This window comes from Scyliorhinus canicula, chromosome 4 (genome assembly GCF_902713615.1).
Source record: "Scyliorhinus canicula chromosome 4, sScyCan1.1, whole genome shotgun sequence".
In the NCBI taxonomy this organism is placed as follows: domain Eukaryota; kingdom Metazoa; phylum Chordata; class Chondrichthyes; order Carcharhiniformes; family Scyliorhinidae; genus Scyliorhinus; species Scyliorhinus canicula.
In genome coordinates this window covers 104,367,746-104,386,990 of record NC_052149.1, presented here as the reverse complement: position 1 = coordinate 104,386,990, position 19,245 = coordinate 104,367,746, and the positions used below count along the sequence as shown (strand labels likewise).

Here is a 19,245-nt window from a genome sequence, read left to right as displayed (position 1 = left end):
GATTATTTAGAAGAACAGAAAGAATGAAAGCACAGGGAGATGGACTGTAACGGTCACCATCAGCATTGAGCACCCTCAGTTCCAGAGCTGATGGATGATGGGATATTACGTGGAAGTGGGAAGAGGAGCTGGAGGGTGGTGCAGACCAGGACATGGGAGGAGGCCTTGTGGAGCTGAATGCATCCTCATCATGTGCGAGGCGAAGCCTTATCCAGTTTAAAGTAATCCGCATATGATGGCTGCGTGGATAAGTAGGTTCTTTGAGGGAGTAGAGGACAGGTGTGGGCAGTGCGGGGGAGGCCTGCGAATCGTGTCCACATGTTTTGGGTATGTCTGAAGCTAAAGGGTTTCTGGCAGGGGTTTGCAGACGTGATGTCCGAGGTGTTGGGGTAAAGGTGGCCCCGAGTCCAGAGGTATCGATATCTGGGGTGTCAGAAGATCTGGGAGTACAGGGGGCGAGAGACGCTGATGTTTTGGCCTTTGCTTCCCTGATAGCCCGGAGATGGATTTTGCTCGGGTGGAGGGACTCGGAGCTGCTGAAGGCGGGGGTGTGGGTGAGCGACCTGGCAGAATTCCTGAGGCTGGAGAAGGTCAAGTTCATCCTGAGGGAGTTGGTTGATGGGTTCACTCAGAGGTGGAAGCTGTTCAATGGCTTCTTTAAGAAGGATTGAGGTGTCAGCAGCTGGGAAGGTGGGTTCAGGGAGTTATAATGGGGAAGGCAGGACAGGAGGAGGGAGAAAGGCAGGGGGAAATGTGTGTTGGTTATTTATCATGTTGTATAATTTTACTTTTGCTTTCATATGTTTCGTTTGTTGTTTGTTTTGCAAATGACTGAATAAAATAAAATATAAAATTAAAATTCTTACAATGTCAGAATGGTAACACAAGTGGATAGCACTGTGGCTTCACAGCGCCAGGGTCCCAGGTTTGATTCCCCGCTGGGTCACTGTCTGTGCGGAGTCTGCACGTTCTCCCCGTGTGTGCGTGGGTTTCCTCCGGGTGCTCCGGTTTCCTCCCACAGTGCAAAGACATGCAGGTTAGGTGGATTGGACATGATAAATTGCCCTTAGTGACCGAAAAGCTTAGGAGGGGTTATTGGGTTACGAGGATAGGATGGAAGTGAGGGCTTAAGTAGGTCGATGCAGATTCGATGGGCCGAATGGCCTCCTTCTGCAGTGTATGTTATATGTTTGTCGTTCAAGTACAGGCATGACTGTTTTGATGGAGTGGTTTAAACCAAAACGGGACATACACACAAGCAAACTGCTGATGATTGAACATCGCATCCACTTGAAAGCTATGGCCAGATTCTTCTTTAGAATCAAAAATCTAAGGCTTCTTACACCGAAATCAAAGAACAGATCGACTAGTTTATTCCTAACTGGAAAAGCTATGATGCAAAAAGCTTTGATTTTCTTTTAAGACTGAAAATTTCAGTTAACTTTCTGCTAAAATACAACTAAAAGGACCAATTTAGTTTTACGAAATGAGCACTTAACAGGCACAACTAAAAAAAAGTTAAGACTACAACTGTACCTTATCTTTGGGTTTGATATACTTGTGCAGCACGGCACAGTGATCCACATAGGTGCCATACCATTCAAAGGCACATGCACCCCGTTTTTTGAAGAACGTCTCCCAATATTCAGCAGAACTGAACTCTTTTGAGCTCTTTGGCAGCAAGTTCATTTTCAAACCTGGGTATACATTGGAAATGTGTCAACATTTTGTAAATGACTGTATTTAGAACTTTATCAGGGTCAGGCCTCCACATCTCAGTAAAACAGCAGCACAAAGCAAATAATTTTTTTAAGCTGCCAAAAGCAGGGTTATAAATAAGGGTGTGCTGACTTTTTCAGTAAGGTGCAGAGCTATTTAAAAATGTAGCACAGAAATTGCAGGTATGTGCAAGATTTGTTTCTGGGGGTCTCAAGGAGTTAGGTTAGTTAAACTAATTACCACGTTGTGCCAAGAACATCTTAAGCAAGTGGAAACAAGGGGCTGTTTAGCACACTGGGCTAAATCGCTGGCTTTGAAAACAGACCAAGCAGGCCAGCAGCACGGTTCGATTCCCGTAACAGTCTCCCTGGACAGGCGGCGGAATGTGGCGACTAGGGGCTTTCCACAGTAACTTCATTGAAGTCTACTCGTGACAATAACGATTTTCATTTCATTTCATTTCATTTTTGCTGCTTTGTTTATTTGATCTCAGCTTCCCAACAAACACACCACTAAGACTTGCCAGCTCGGAGCAGCAAATACAGCCCAGCTCCAGGTAAAAATTCACATGAAACAGGTGGAACACTACAAAAGTTTAAAGAATTGTTTCAATAGAAGAGGTTTTACTCATTATTTTTAATTACTGGAAAATACCTCCCTTATTTTGGTCTTAGAGATCACTTTGGAACCCCACTACGTGGAAGTTCCCCTCCAAATCGCTCACCGTCCTGACTTGGAAACATATTGCTGTTCCTTCGTTGTTGCTGGGTCAAAATCCTGACACTCCCTCTCTAACAATATTGTGTGGGTATATCTCCACCTAATGGAACGCAGCAGTTGAAGAATCATAGAATCCCTATAGTGCACAAAGAGGCCATTCGGCCCATTGAGCCTGCAGCGGTTCTTGCAAAGAACACCCTACCTAGGCTCACACCCTATCCCCTACCCAGTCCGGAAGCACAAGCGATTAGCAATATGCCTTCACAGCGCCAGGGTCCCAGGTTCGATTCCCCACTGGGTCACTGTCTGTGCGGAGTCTGCACGTTCTCCCTGTGTCTGTGTGGGTTTCCTCCGGGTGCTCCGGTTTCCTCCCACAGTCCAAAGACGTGCAGGTTAGACGCTGATTGGCCATGACAAATTGCCCTTAGTGACCAAAAAAAAGGTTAGATGGGGTTATTGGGTTACAGGGATAGGGTGGAAGTAAGGGCTTAAGTGGGTCGGTGCAGACGAGATGGGCCAAATGCCCTCCTTCTGCACTGTATGTTGTATGCTCTAATCTTCTGGACACAAAGGGGCATTTTATCATGACCAATCCACCTATCCTGCACATCTTTGGATCTTACCACCACCTTCTCAAGGGCAATACATGCTGGCCTATTATGCGATGCCCAAATCCCTTGAATAAATAAAAAAACTAGGCTTTGACAAAGAGTTATCCAAACTCGAAACATTGGGTCTATTGTCTCTCCACAGATTCTGTCAGACCTGCTGAGACTGTCCAGCATTTTGTTTTTGTTTCAGATTCCAGCATCCGCAGTAATTTATTATCAAGAAAAGTAGGCTATTTTGCTGGAATAAGAGTATACATAATTAATTACAGTTTTATCATTTGAAAGCTTTGACTTTTAAAAGGGAAGCTTGCACAGTTGGAGGAATATGGTAAGTGGTTGCTCATGGTACTGCTGTTGCTCTAATCCCAATGCCTCACTCTTTCTTCATGTGGCTGTTTCATTGCACGTGCATCAGTAACTCTTAATTTTCAAAGGCACATAATAGCACTGTCACCCAGCAAGGCTCATTTATTTGGACTAGCACTTATTCAATTGTGCTAAATTGTGACGTCTATGTAGACGTCTTAAAAATAAGCAAACCCCCAATAGGTTTTAAATAAGTCTGCAGTGAAAGGTATGTACAATTGAGATACTATTTAACTAACGCACCTTAATCACAGCACCTTCCTCAGTGTAAAGTGTCAACACCCTGCAGGTAGATTATATCCCACGGTTCACACAGGGTCTGGCAAGAAATGTGACGGTCGTTTGTGGGCACGTTAACTTCAGATCTGTAGATACTGACCGGCTGGCTCTGTACTTTTCAGTATTTTCCTGGTTTTCTCACTAAATGCTTGTCTTGGTGCATTTCAATGTGCTGGTGTAAAAATTATGGATTTTTTTTGGAGGGGGTGGGGTGGAGAAGATTAACTCCAGACACTTTCTTGGCCATTTACCTGTCTCTTTCTCAGCTCATTCTTGGCCATTTACTTGTCCCTTTCTCTGCTCATTCTTGGCCATTTACTTGTCCCTTTCTCTGCTCATTCTTAGCCATTTATTTGTCCCTTTCTCAACTCATTCTTGGCCATTTACCTGTCTCTTTCTCAGCTCACTCCATGTGCAAAGATCATTACTCCCATCAGTTTCCGGGTGAAGAAGCTGCTTGCACCGCCACACAGCCATTGGCTGGTTTCAGGTTCCATTGGAATGACGTACTCCTGGAGTTGCAATGTTTCAGCCAATGGCAGGCGCTTTCCGTTCCCCTCACCCGGAAGCGCTGCCTCTTTCTCTGCCGCCTGCACTCCAGAGAGGCTGCGATGGCTCTTAATCCGGTTCGTAATGTAGTGTTTGTTACCGGCAATGCGAAGAAACTGGAAGAGGTTGGTCAATGTAGAAGACGGTGATATTAACGCTGTGTTCCCAGCTGCATTGTAGTATCATGCTGGGAACCGGGCAAAGAGCACACGGGGAATGTTTACGTGTTGCGATCTGTTTTAAGTGTTTAATCTTTCAATGAAATTCCATCCATCTCAGTATTCTGCGCAGAATGGTGCCATTATTGCCATGTAACAATGCGTATCTTAAGTAGCAAGAATGGAAAATGTGTTTAATTTTCAAATTTCTGTCCATGCATTTGGTACAACTGAGTTGTCACATAACTGAATTCCCTTTTGAAAAGGAACAATGTGCAGAGGGAGTGGGAGAATGCTTGAGGTGAAATGTTCAGAGAGTGAGTGCAGACATGATGGACTGAATGGCCTCCTGTATTGTGACAATGCTGTTGCATCAAATGCATGAAAATTAATTGTTACATGGCAGAAATGGCATCATGCTGCTCAGGAACCCACTTCTCATTCACCCTTACACTGAGTCCCTAAAATCTTATTGGTTAAAGAGATAGACAAATGTTCTCAACATCTGCCAAGTTCACATGTTGTTTGTCTTACTTTGCTGCACTCTCAGTGGCTTTGTGGGCAACAGGTTTTAAGCTGAAGGATGCAGAGACCAGTTTAATGGACAGGACAGGACATGCTCCAGCAAATTTTGGGCCATTTATGAAATTCGTGTTCATATTTTACTTTGTAATGAATTGATGCATGGCTGTTGTGTCTGCCTCTGTGTCTCCTTTTGGAACAATCTTGGTGAGTTGCATTCAAGAATGTGTCCAGCCTCATGATTAAATGCAGACTGGGTGACCTCTTTGTGCAACACTTTCGCTCCGTCCACAAACATGACCCCCAACCTTCCAGTTGCTTGCCATTTCAACTCTGCATCTTGCTCTCATGCCCTCTTGTCTATCTTTGGCCTGCTGCCATGCACCAGTGAGGCCCAATGCAAATTAGAAGAACAACCTCTCGTCTTCGGCTTAAGCACATTATTGCCTTATGGACTCAACATTGAGTTCAACAACTTTCCCCTCCACCTGTTTTCTGTTATTCAGTTCCCTTGGCTTGTCTCAACGCAACCCCACCCTTCCCTCACATGGCCACTGTCCCTGGTTGTCCAGTTTTGCTCCCAATGAGCACTAACCTCTGTTCTTCCATGAACACATTCAGCTATCATATCTTTGCCACTGTTAACACTAATCGGTCCTTAATAGCACCGTTGACAGGCCCTTTGTTTTATGTCTTTGACATCTTTGCCAATCTCTTCCGAACTCTGACCTATCAATGACTTTCTGCACTGCCTCCCATCCAAGGATATAACTCAACACACTTCTATCCCTCTTCAGTTCTATGGAAGGGTCATATGGACTCAGTATTAACTATTTCTCGCCACAGATGCTACCAGACCAGCTGAGTTTATGCAGAACTTTGTGTTCTTATTTTGGTTTTAAAATGTGTTCTTTAACTTTTTAATCAGCAAATTAATTGAAAATTATAAAAAGCCTTTAGTTCTAACCTGAAACAAATCTTGCTCTCTCTTTGCAAAACAGGTTGTTCAAATTTTGGGTGGCAAGTTTCCCTACACGCTCATTTCCAAAAAAATTGACTGTAAGTATGGTTCGTTCAAATTTGCTCTGGTCAGGGTATTTGCCAATCTGATGCTGTGACTTCCTGTAAGTTAATTATTTATTCTTCTCCAGTACCAGAGTACCAAGGTGAATCTGATGAAATCTCAATAAAGAAATGTCAGGAAGCAGCCATGCAAGTAAGTGCCAGTTACCAACACCCTTCTTATTTGGTCTCAACATGTTTGCTTTGAAGAGTGATTGGAACCCCCCCCCCACACACACACACACCTCTCCACTATAAATGCACTTGGCAGGTGTGTGCCATCTTCAAGATGCACAGAAGCAACTCACCAAGGCTTCTTAGACAGAACCTTCCAAATACAGAGCCGTTACCATCTAGATGGGCAATGGCAGCAGACACAAAGGAACACCACAACCTGGAGGTTCCCCTCCAAGACCCTCACTATCCTGACTTGGAAGTATGTTACTGCTCCTTTACCATCACTGGGTCAAAATCCTGGAACTCCCTAACATAACAGCACTGTGGGTGTACCTACACCACAGGGACTGCAGTGGTTCAAGAAGGCGGCTCACCACTACCTTCTCAAGGGCAATTAGAGATGGGCAGTAAATGCTGGTTTAGCCAGCAGTATCCACATTCCATGAATTGATTTTTTTTTAAATATAAAAAGAAACACTGCAACAGCCTTCCAGTTCTATTTATCAGTTCCTACTTTTTGAAAATTGCTTATCTAATGCTTTTCAGAACCTCATGACATCCCAAGTGTTTTATAGCCAATTAGTACTTTTAAACTGTAATTACTTTTAATGTAGGCATCTGTGTGGCGATGTGCAAGTTCATAGTATCCCATGCACACCATAAGTGGTCTATGATTTGTGAGTCATGCTAGCATTTAAATCGATATTGGTTAGGGAAAGGGCTCTTGGAGATAATAAGTCCACTTGTGAAGGTGATCAATGACACTGCAATCACATTTATAAGCCAAATGTTTGTTCAGACCGAACCTGCAGGATATTTAAAGTGGAATGCCTTTCCTTGGCTACGTAGCCAAACATGATGTCTATATTGTGGGATATTCATTTGTATCGAAAGAAGCTGTAGATGTTTTCTGTGATGAGTCTAGTTTTTAAAACTCCATAAGTACTGTGATGGGAAGAAAGAAACCAAAATATGGACACAACATGCTTCACTACCCTCACAACTAGATTTTGCCTCGCCCTGCTATTTTAATAATAATCTTTATTAGTGTCACTTACACTGCAATGAAGTTATTTATGAAAATCCCCCAGTCGCCACATTCTGGCATCAGTTCAGGTACACTAAGGGAGAATTCAGAATGTCCAATTCACCTCGCAAGAACTTTCAGGACTTGTGGGAGGAAACTGGAGCACCCAGAGGGAACCACGCAGACACTGGGAGAACATGAAGACTCTGGACAGACAGTGTCCCAAGCTGGGAATCGAACCCAAGTCCCTAGCACTGTGAGCAATAGTGCTAACCACTGTGCTACCAGCCACCCTTTTATTGTTGCAGGCATTATAATTTCTGTGCAGTTTTGCAATTGGAATAATCTATTTATTGATAATTTGCGAATTCTGCTGAAACTTTTCATTCTTTAGATGTATTTAATTAATTTGTATGTGAAATGTCACCAAATGTTTTTCTTGGCCTTCTTTATCAAAGTCACTTAGTGAGATACGATTTCTGGATGTATGAGCAGCCCTCTAGTACCGCATTCTAAAGGTGAACATCAGTGGGCTATTCAGCCACAGGCTGCATCGCAGCCAAACCTAATCTCATGAGCACCACATCTACGTGCAATTATTTTCCAACAGGATTACCCGTTAGCGACAGGAAAAGATTTTCTTCTCACCGGCAATGTAATGGCTTGGTTCCCATCATTTAACTAACTGGCTTTCTGATCAGTGCTATCCTCAGTATTGCTCTCTCATGCTAACTCTGATATTACTATTTACTAGTATTTAACTTGTAAGGTGTGGGCCTAAACTGAACAACCAAACATGAACATTTTACTGTGGATTCTAACTTAAATTTAACTTTAAATAAATTTAATGTTTGAGTGTAGCTTTTTTTTAATTGTGAAACTTTAACAGCTTAAATTTTATTTCTTTAGGTTCAGGGTCCTGTTATAGTGGAAGACACGTGTTTATGTTTCAATGCATTTGGTGGACTCCCTGGACCGTACATGTAAGTCGAATATTGCCTTGTTAACAGTCATTGGTCTCTCTTCCACCCCCCCCTGATGCGACCATCAATTCACTCGGTGACTCGCATCGAAGTAAACAGTAGTTTTAATCAGCTTACAACTTTGCCTGCCTGCGACTGGTACAATACTGAAGGCGGTCCCGCAGGTCTGCTGCTCTTATACTTCCTATAAGGGGTGGAGCCCGTACATGCTCCACATCTCCCCCTGTGAGTGAATCCACACAGTGGCCATAGATGGAGCCCACAGGGTTCATGGCATAATGCAACACAGTATACTGGTGAATTACTAGTGCTTATACATTCACCACATTCACCTCCAGCGGGGGTGACGGGTTCACAAATTCAGTCGGTCCGGCGCCCGGATCGTACGTTGTGACCGACGAAGCACTGGTGTCTCAGCCGTTTTGGATGGCTGTGGAAGTGTGTTCGGTGGGGGACACCGGGGACGGTTCTTCCAGAGCTTCGTTCCTGCGGACTGGTGTGCCGGGTGGAAGGGAGCGAGGAAACCAAATAGGTGAGGGGGCGCAGGACACCGGGGAGGGGGGGGGGGGGGTAACATTAGTGGTGGAGGAGCCTGTGGGCGCCAGGTCTCGGAGGGAGACGGTATCCTGCAGGCCGCCGGGGTGTTCTACGTATGCATAATGTGGGTTTGAGACCCTCTCTACCAGGAGGTCGGTCTTATGGGTCCGAACGTGTTTCCGAAGGAGGACAGGGCCTGGTGTCCTCAGCCAGGATGGAAGCGAGGCCCTGTGGTAGTTCCCCTAGAGAAGATAAACAAGCGGTCATGAGGAGTCTGGTTTGTGGCCGTGCAAAGAAGAGACCTAATAGTGTGGAGCGCATCGGGGAGGACCTCCTGCCAGTGGGAAACCGGGAGATTCCTGAACCGTAGGGTCAGTAGGACTGTCTTCCAGACCGTCGCGTTCTCCCTCTCCAGCTGCCCGTTACCCCTGGGGCTGTAACTGATAGTCCTGCGTGAGGCGATGCCTTTACTGAGCAGCTAGTGACGCAGTTCGTCGCTCATGAAGGACGAGCCCCTGTCACTGTGGACATAATTGGGGAAACCAAACAGTGTGAAGACGCTGTGCAGGGCTCTGATGACGGTGGGGATGGTCATGTCGGGGCATGGGATGGCAAACGGGAAACGGGAGAACTCGTTTATAATGTTAAGGAAATAGGTATTGCGATTATTTGAGTGGAGGGGCCCTTTGAAATCAATACTGAGGCGTTCAAAGGGGAGGGAAGCCTTTACCAAGTGGCCCTTATCTGTTCGATAGAAGTGCAGTTTACACGCCGCACAGATTTGGCAATTCCTGGTTACAGCTTTGACCTCCTCGGTGGAGAAGGGCAGGTTGCGGGCCTTAATGTAATGGGCGAGCCGGGTGACCCCCGGGTGGCAGAGGTTGTCATGGATAGCCTGTAGTCGGTCGTCTTGCGTGCCGGCGCATGTGCCGCGGGATAGGGCATCTGGGGGCTCGTTGAGCTTCCCAGGACGATATGCTATATCGTAATTATAGGTGGCGAGTACGATCCTCCACCTCAAGATCTTATCATTTTTGATCTTGCCCCACTGCGAATTATCAAACATGAAGGCAACCGATCTTTGGTCGGTGATGAGGGTAAACCTCCTACCGGCGAGGTAGTGCCTCCAGTGCCACACGGCTTACACGATGGCTTGAGCTTCCTTTTCGACCGAGGAGTGTCGAAGTTCAGAGGTGGAGAGGGTGCGTGAAAAAAACGCTACCGGCCTGCCTGCTTGGTTCAGTGTGGCGGCGAGAGCGACCTCTGAAGCGTCGCTCTCCACCTGGAAGGGGACAGAGTCGTCCACTGCACTCATGGTGGCTTTGGCGATGTCCGCCTTGATGCAGTTGAAGGTCTGGCGAGCCTCGGCTGACAGTGGGAAAAGGGTGGCTTTAAATAGTGGGCGGGCTTTGTCCGCATACTGGAGGACCCACTGGGTGTAATAGGAAAAAAATCCAAGGCACCTCTTGAGGGCCTTGGGACAGTGAGGGGGAGGGGGCGCATACGGTCAGGGTTGGGCCCCAGGACCCCGTTTTCCACGACATAGCCGAGGATGGCTAGCCTAGTAGTGCGGAAAACTCATTTCTCCTTGTTGTAAATGAGGTTAAGGGTTTGGGCGGTTTGGAGAAATCTATGGAGGTTGGCGTCGTGGTCCTGCTGATCATGGCCGCAGATGGTGAAGTCCAAGTACGGAAACGTGGCCCGCAGCCCGTACTGGTCCACTATTCGGTCCATCGCTCGTTGGAACACCGAAACCCAGTTCGTGACACCAAAGGGGACCCAGAGAAAATGAAAGAGTCGGCCGTCTGCCTCAAACGCCGTGTAGTGGCGGTTCTCCGGGCAGATTGGGAGCTGGTGGTATGCAGACTTCAGATCCACCGTGGAGAACAAGCAGTGCTGGGCGATCTGGTTGACCATGTCTGCAATCCGGGGAAGGGGTTTCGCATCAAGGTGTGTAAACCGGTTAATGGTCTATCTGTATTGGGCAGCCAATGTGTCAATGGTGCGTAAATGGGTGATGGAGGGGGGAGGGGCGGCGTGGAAAAGAATGGAGATGGCGTCATGTAGAGGTACGAGCCTGGGTGCCATGGTAACGGCACCGTTGCCGCTCTCCCCCAAGAGGGTTACCACGAACCCGGTGGTGGCGGCGACCCTAAGAATCTGGGGACAGTGGAGACGGCATCGGGGGGAAACAGGGGGCTCGATGGAGGCTCCACTGGGTGGCAACCATCGGTTCATCCCGGGGAACACGGATGGGGGATTCAGGGGATGGCAAAGGGCGGGCATCAGCAAATTGAGGGACCTGTTTATTGGTGGGAGGTTTGCGGGCCTGGGGGAACTGGAAGATAAATTTGGCCTTCCCCAGGGGAACATGTTCAGATACCTGCAGGTAAAGGCGTTTGCTAGGCGACAGGTAGAGGGATTCCCTTTGCTGCCCTCGCAGGGGACGATGGACAGAGTGCTTTCGGGGGTGTGGGTAGGAGAGGGGAAGGTGTCTGACATCTATAAGGTAATGCAGGAGGTGGAGGAGTCGTCAGTGGAGGAGCTGAAGGCTAAATGGGAGGAGGAACTCGGGGAGCAGATAGAGGACGGGACTTGGGCGGATGCCTTGGAGAGAGTCAACTCTTCCTCCTCATGTGCGAGGCTTAGTCTCATCCAATTTAAGGTGCTGCACCGGGCCCACATGTCCGGGACTAGGATGAGTAGGTTCTTCGGGGGTGAGGACAGATGCACCAGATGTTCGGGGAGTCCTGCGAACCACGCCCATATGTTCTGGGCATGCCCAGCACTGGAAGAATTCTGGAAGGGGGTGGCGGGGACGGTGTCGAGGGTGGTTGGATCCAGGGTCAAGCCAGGGTGGGGACTCGCGATTTTTGGGGTTGGGGTGGAGCCGGGAGTGCAGGAGGCGAAAGAGGCCGGGGTCCTGGCCTTTGCGTCCCTAGTAGCCCGTCGAAGGATTCTGCTACAGTGGAAGGATGCGAGGCCCCCAAGTGTGGAGACCTGGATCAGTGACATGGCGGGATTTATAAAATTGGAAAAGGTCAAATTTGCCCTGAGAGGATCAACACAAGGGTTCTATAAACGGTGGCAGCCTTTTCTGGACTTCCTGGCTCAGAGATAGGTAACTGGGGGGGGGGGGTGCATTATTGTAGTGTTTATTCTGTAACTTTATAGTGTGTTAATTTGCGTTGTTGTTAAAATGCTGGGTTGTTCATGGGGATGGGGCGAATGTATATGATTGTTAATATTATTGTTATTTTCGGTATTTTACTAAGGTGCGTTATTGTTGTATAAAATTAAAATTTCTCAATAAAAATTATTTAAAAAAAAAAAAAAAAATGGTCTATCTGTAATCAACCACCATCTGGAACTTTTCCCCGGTCTTGACGACCAACACCTGAGCTCTCCAGGGGCTATTGCTGGCTTCTATGACTCCTTCCTGCAAGAGAAGGCTGACCTCAGACCTAATAAATGCCCTATCCTGCAGACTATACCTCCTGCTTCGAGTAGCTACTGGCTTGCAGTCCGCGGTGTGGTTAGCGAAGAGGGGAGGGGGTCGATTTTTAGTGTTGCGAGGCTGCACAGAGTGAGCTGGGGCAGGGGTCCGCCAAAACTAAGAGTTAGGCTCCTGAGATTGCACTGAAAATCGAGTCCTAAGAGGAGAGGGGCGCAGAGGTTTGGGAGCATGTACAATTGAAAATTGGTATACTCGGCGCCCTGTATCGTTAAGGTTGCAGTAGTGCGCCCTTGGATTTGTACTGAGTGCGACCCAGAGGTGAGGGAGATTGTTTGTTGCGTCGGGAATATCGGGAGCGAACAGCGCCTTACCAGATCCGGGTGGTCAAAGCTCTCGGTGCTCCCGGAGTCGAACAAGCAAGGTGTCTCGTAACCGTTAACCCAGACGGCCATCATGGAGCTCTTGAGGTGCTTGGGTCATGACTGGTCCAAGGTGACTGCACTGAGTTGGGGATGATCAGCGGCATGGTTGGAGGTGCTGGGGCGGCCCCGCGATGACTGTCCGTGCAGATCGTATGCGTCGAGCAGCGTAGCGGGTGATGACCAAGGTGGCGGCCCCCGTTGATCGCACGTGGCGGGCAGCGAGGGGGATGGCGCACAAGATGGCGGCCCCCATTGATCGCACGTGGCGGGTGTTGAGGAAGATGGCACCCAAGATGGCGGCCCCCATTGATCGCACGTGGCGGGTGGTGAGGAAGATGGCACCCAAGATGGCTGCCCCCATGGGTCGCACGTGGCTGGCCTCGTGGGGGAGGATTGCCAAGATGGCGGCCCCCGTGAGTAGCACATGTTGTGCGGAGTTAGGGTCTGCAGACACGTCGCCATGTTACGGGGTCTGTGGGCCTGAGAGTCGGTGAATTGAGTTTGTGCATTCGAGTTCGAGTGTTTGGGCTTGGCCAGGCAGACCTTTTCGAAGTGTCCTTTTCGCCCGGAACCTGCTGCAGTTCGCGTTGCGGGCCGGGCATTGTTGCTGGGGGTGTTGGGGCTGGTCGCAAACATGGCAGGATAGCCCCCCCCCCCCCCCGTGGTGGGCGGGCAGCCGCGTGGCGCAGGCCTGGGGTAGTCTCTGATCAGGGGCCCACGAGGGGGTCGCATGATCGGCTGGGAACGCAGTGAGACTCTGAAAAGCGACCTCCAGCGAGGTTGCCAGTTTTACCGTGTCCTCCAGGTCTTGGGCCCCTTTTTCAAGCAGGCGCTGCCTCACATAGTTCGATCGGACCCCCGCAACGTAAACGTCTCAGACAGCGAGTTCCATGTGCTGAGTGGATGTAACGGCCTGATAGTTCGCGCAGATAGTCATCTATCGACTCCCCGGGGCGCTGGCGGCGAGTAGTGAAGATATGTCGCGCGTAGACTTCATTCACGGGCCGCACGTAGATGCGTTCAAGTGTCGCAAGGGCCTCAGTATAGGAGGTGGCTTCGTCGAGTTGGGCCGAAATGCGATGGCTCACCCGAGTGGAGAACACTCGATCTCTGTTCGTCCGTGACGGATGATATCGACGGCGCAGCCAGGTAGGCCTTGAAACACTGAAGCCAATGTGAAAACATTTATTTCGCCTCCGCAGCCTGTGGATCGAGTTGGATTCTGTCAGGTTTGAGGGCTGACTCCATAGTAGTTCTCTAAGCTGATTAAATTGATGCGACCATCAATTCGGAGACTCGAGTCGAAGTAAACAGTGGTTTTAATCAGCTTACAACTTTGCCTGCCTGCGACTGGAACATTACTGAAGGCGGTCTCGCAGGTCAGCTGCTCTTATACTTCCTATAAGGGGCGGAGCAATGGGCAGAGCCCGTTCATGCTCCACATCTCCCCCTGTGGGTGAAGCCACACAGTGGCCATAGATGGAGCCCACAGGGTTAATGGCATGGCATAATGCAACACAATATACTGGTGAATTACTAGTTCTTATACATTCACCACACCCCCATTTACATTTCGGAGTAATGTTTATTTCTCTGCAGTGAGCCATACAAGCCATAGGGCTTTTGGACTCAGCTGAGATAGTGACAAGAGTGTCTGTCCCAGTTGGTTTCAGTATCCCCTAGGCCTAGACTGAATCACCCTATGTTACTGCCCAATATACAATCACTTTTCCTGGGAAGTGTGTTTTTATTTAAATGGTATTCGGTGAGGACAGGATTAAGCTCTTGTGATGACCTTCATAGCTGATTAGCTTATCAACAGTGAGATATGAAGGTACTGGATGGCTGGTTGCTATGGAACCAGAGAGACGTGAACACGGCCAGTCCATCACACGAACCTGCCTCCCATCCACTGACTCCATCTTCATCTCCCGCTGCCTGGGGAAAGTGGACAGCATAATCAAAGACTCCTCCCACCCGGCTTACTCACTCTTCCAACTTCTTCCATCGGCAGGAGATACAAAAGTCTGAGAACACGCACGAACAGACTCAAAAACAGCTTCTTCCCCACTGTCACCAGACTCCTCAGCGACCCTCTTATGGACTGACCTCATTAACACTACACCCTGTATGCTTCATCCGATGCCAGTGTTTATGTAGTTACATTGTGTATCTTGTGTTGCCCTATTATGTATTTTCTTTTCTTTTATTTTCTTTTCATATACTTGATGATCTGTCGAGCTGCTCACAGAAAAATACTTTTTAACTGTACCTCGGTACACGTGACAGTAAGCAAAATCCAATCCAACAGTACTGCAGTATGAATCAGTGCCCTCTGAGAGAAAGACCCTGTAACACATTACCATTAACTTGAAGCTGGTTAGCAAATTGATTACAAGGTAGGAGAACAGAATAAGGGTTTTTCTTTTCTATAATGGGATGTGGGCATCACTGGCAAAGGCAGCATTTGTAATTGCACTTGGGGTTAAATGTTGCTAAGCCATATCTGGGGTACTTGTTGTATTCTTTGCTGTAGCCGCAACAAGAGCAAATCAGAGGTGGCACACCTTGGGTTCGTATAACATTGTGGAAGTGGTTTATGCACAAGATGCTGCTCAAACAGGGCACTGTGGTGAGCTGCGATTACATCATTGCATAACATGTGACATTACACCAGTAGATGGCGTTACTCTGATACCTAAAACCCCTCCCTCTTTACTCCTTTAGTCTCCTCGGCATTTTTACTTAATCAATCACGTTAACATAGATCCAAAACATTATCCCATAACTAACATTGTTATGTTACGGAGGCATATGCCCATTACTAACAGTCTCTTGGGTGGACTTGTCTCATTTTAGCAGAACATGTCAATTGGGAACATGGCTCCTGGGGTACTACGAGTGTCTTTTTCTGTGCACTGGTCTGTTACATCTGGTGAAACCAACTCGGGAACTGTTTCTGGTTGTGTGATGATTCTGTCGTAACCGATTTCGGCAGTTGTAGCCCTCAAGTAGGACTTGTTAGAGGTCATAAGCTCTGTGGTGTAAACATCTAGTGCAGATCACTACATGCAGACAATAGTTGGCCAGCGTGCTAACACCAAATTTTTTGATCATTAGATTGTGTAGTATATGAAATCGGGCTCGTTTTTAGCTAATACAATCGCTGGAGAAATTTTTCACCTCGGTGTAATTTCTCGCAAAAGCACATTCCCCACAGTCAAAGACTTTTGGAATGTTTTTCCCTTCCAGCCACTTGTATCTGATGGTGTTGCTGGACTGTGTACATAGTTTATTTTTGTACATCGGTATAGCTGGTGAGCTTTGTGTTTGCTTCTGTATGTCATTAGAAAGCTACTGACACGTTTAGGTCGACAGTCATTATCCCTCAACCTTCACTGCGTGCTTGAGCGAAAAATGTTCACTTAAGCCATTTGTAGCCGGATGGTCAATGGCAGTTTTGATGTGGTGGATACCACATCCCCTTCAGGTAGTTCTCGAAAGATACTGAGGCAAAAAAGGGTTTAAATTATGAGGACAGTTGTACAGATTAATCTTTTATTCCCTTGTCTGTAGAAGATAGGGAATGTATAATTCAAATGATTTTTTAAAGAATTATTTTTAGTGGTAGGATAGATGATGCAAGAAGCTATTTCCTCTAGTGGAATAGTCCAGAATAAAGGGTCATAGACCTTAAAATAAATGGGCGGCATGGTAGCACAGTGGTTAACACTGTTGCTTCACAACGCCAGGGTCCCGGGTTCGATTCCCGGCTTGAGTCACTGTCTGCGGAGTCTGCACGTTGTACGGGTGCCATGGTTTCCTCCCACAAGTCCCAAAAGACATGCTTGTTAGGTGAATTGGACATTCTGAATTCTCCCTCTGTGTACCCAAAGAGGTGCAGGAATGTGGCAACTAGGGGATTTTCACAGTAACTTTATTGCAGTGTTAATGTAAGCCTACTTCTGACACCAATGAATATTATTATTATTTATTTTTGTTATTATTATTAAAAGCTAGGTCATTCAGGAGTGATGTCAGGAAGCACTTCATACAAAGAGGGATTGGAAATCTGGTTGGCTCCACTCGAAACGTTTTTGAAGCTAGACCAATTGAAAATTTCTAAACTTCAATTTTGCAAAAGTAATTGAGGAATATGGGAACCAAGGTGCATCAATGGAGTTAAGGGTCAAATCTGGCATGAGTTAATTGAATGGCTTAAAGGGCTAAATGACCTACAGTGTTCATCTATGAAAGCCTGACGAGATGATACTGGAGTCTTTCAACTGAAACAATTGTACTAGTGGAGATTCCATGAGATTGTGGCTGTCAGGTGACCTAATGGTTAGCTGCGTCACGGCACCAAGGACCCAGGTTCGATCCCAGTCCCGGCTCACTGTCCGTGTGGAGTTGGCACATTCTCCCTTTGTCTGTGTGGGTCTCACATTTCCACCCAAAGATGTGCAGGGTAGGTGAAATTGGCCATGCTAAATTGCTGCTTAATTGGGGGAGGGGGAGACTGAATTGCGTACTTTACATTTTTAAAAAAGATTGGGGAGGTGAGTTGGGGGTTGTACTGATTTTAAAATGATGGGATATAAACTGGAAACTTGGCGATGGCCAACTCGTGAGTAAATCCCCTGACACAAACCAGTTGATTTCCCCCCCACTCACCATCTCCCCTGATCTAACCCCACCTAAAAAGTACTCTGCCCCACTCACCAATCAGTATAGTGTTATCCAGTTCTACAAACTTCATTGATCAAGCAGCCAATGTATATGTAAAGCACCTCATCACATGCAGAGCAGTGACTTTGAGGAGTGATCCCCAGCCCACACAACACAATAATGATGTATTGTGCATCACAATACAAACTCCCCATCCTACCTGGAAGCTATGGGATTTCCTGGGATAGGTAAGAGATTCGATTACAAAACCTGGGCGCAACACTGGAAAATTCCCCTCTCGCTCTGCTTAGGTGATCAAATCTAGCCCTCGAGACCACCCTGGTCTTGGTTAATGTTATGCATTTTTTTAAAAAAAAGATATTTTATTCCAAAATTACACAGTCTATCAAAGCACAATCCAAAGTGTGCATGGTTATTCCCCCCCCCCCCCCCCCCCCCCCTTTAATCAGGCGATCGAACCACCATGCCCAACAGGCAGAAGATTCCAGGCCATTCCTCGAGTCAAAATCAGGCCTTGAAAATTCTGAGAAAGGATGGGCACGCAAGAGTTTGCTTCCAGGTGTGGAACTTCACTTCTGCAACAGTGATGCACCATGTGTATTGTTATGAATACTCTATTATTTTAAGACCTTAACGATAGTGATGTTTAAGGGGCATCTTGACAAATACATGAAGAGTATGGGAATAGAGGGATAAGGGCCCCAGAAATGTAAAAGGTTTTAGTTTAGATGAGCAGCACGGTCGGCAAAGGCATGGAGGGCTGAAGTGCCTGTTCCTGTGCTGTACTTTTCTTTGTTCATTGTTCTTTCTTACCTAAATTGTATTAGATCATCAAGATTCTGTAACAATGATTGTCAAGGAACTGCAAAATGCCAGGGGGCAACCAAGTTGCAAACCTGTTTCAACATTTGGAGCGCAGTTTAGTTTGAAAGAATAGCTAACCTCAAAATTGTTCAATGGTTGAATTTTACAGTCCTCCACCCACACCTGTTTTTTTGCAGGGGTGGCGGGGAAAGGGCACATCAAATATGATGAGCGGCTCGCCAACCATCTTCTTGTCCACCCTGACCCATTCCCCATAATACGGTGGGTGAGAAAGGTGCCCACTAGCTGGATACTTAACTGCCCAGTTAAGGGGAAATTAAGATGCAATTAACATCCTCATTTTACCTCCGCTGCCATAATATGCTGTGCTTTGGAAGGCGGACGAAAGTGGGCAGCTCCTATTTCACCGACCGAGGGTAAAAAGCATGACGATAGGGTGCACATCTCCTTTGGGGATGTGCCCGGTGCACATCTGTGGCACTACTGGCATACCTGGTTATGCTGCTACCTCGTCTGGAAACAGTGTGAAAAAAATGATGTCGTTTGAAGGCACAAAGCATTACCTGTCATTTTTCTTCTTGACCAGTTCAGCTTGCAGATTACATCGGAGCATACAAACTGGGAGCAGTAGACCATATAGCACCATGTGCCTGCTCCACAGCTCAGTACAATCATGGCTGATCTTCTGCCTCCACTCTACTTTCCTACCTGGTTTACTGCAGGGGCTGGTTTAGCACAGTGGGCTAAATAGCGGGCTTGTAATGCAGAACAATGCCAGCAGCGTGGGTTCAATTCTCGTACCGGCCTCCCAAACAGGCGACTAGGGGTTTTTCACAGTAGCTTCATTGAAGCCTACTTGTGACAAGAAGCTATTACTATTATTCTTATTATCATCTCCCTTTGATTCCCTAAGAGATGAAAAATCTATCTGACCCAGCCTTAAATAGAATCAATGATGGAGCATCCATAACCTTCCAGGATAGAGAATTCCAGAGACTCTCAACCCTCTGAAAGAATTTCTCTTCATCTCTGTCTTTAACTGATGGACACCATACCCTGAAACTGTGCTGCCATCTTCTAGGTTCCCCTGCCAGAGGAAACAACTTCTCCCATGTCTACCCTGTCAACCCCAATCCGAATCT

The 19,245-nt window shown here is 47.2% G+C and overlaps 2 protein-coding genes across 5 annotated transcripts in view; one reads left to right on the top strand and one right to left on the bottom strand.

The window, feature by feature from the left end:
* The window catches only part of mettl13 (methyltransferase like 13), a 31,900-nt gene extending 27,691 nt beyond the window's left edge, over positions 1 to 4,209 (bottom strand). Inside the window, exons 1-2 of one of the 3 annotated variants that reach the window (XM_038794960.1) lie at positions 4,083 to 4,209; positions 1,537 to 1,697 (exon numbers count right to left, since the gene is read on the bottom strand). In XM_038794960.1, the coding sequence (XP_038650888.1) occupies positions 1,537 to 1,689 (153 nt within the window). In that variant the 5' untranslated portion in view covers positions 1,690 to 1,697; positions 4,083 to 4,209. Of the gene's footprint in view, positions 1 to 1,536; positions 1,698 to 3,659 lie in introns of all 3 variants that reach the window. The other 2 variants (XM_038794961.1, XM_038794959.1) reach the window with 2 other exon arrangements.
* A 36-nt stretch (positions 4,210 to 4,245) lies between these two features.
* The window catches only part of itpa (inosine triphosphatase (nucleoside triphosphate pyrophosphatase)), a 44,243-nt gene continuing 29,243 nt past the window's right edge, over positions 4,246 to 19,245 (top strand). The window contains exons 1-4 of one of the 2 annotated variants that reach the window (XM_038794956.1): positions 4,246 to 4,369; positions 5,926 to 5,983; positions 6,076 to 6,140; positions 8,100 to 8,173. In XM_038794956.1, coding sequence (XP_038650884.1) covers positions 4,307 to 4,369; positions 5,926 to 5,983; positions 6,076 to 6,140; positions 8,100 to 8,173 — 260 coding nt within the window. In that variant the 5' untranslated portion in view covers positions 4,246 to 4,306. The remainder of the gene's footprint in view (positions 4,370 to 5,925; positions 5,984 to 6,075; positions 6,141 to 8,099; positions 8,174 to 19,245) is intronic. The other variant, XM_038794957.1, reaches the window with a different exon arrangement.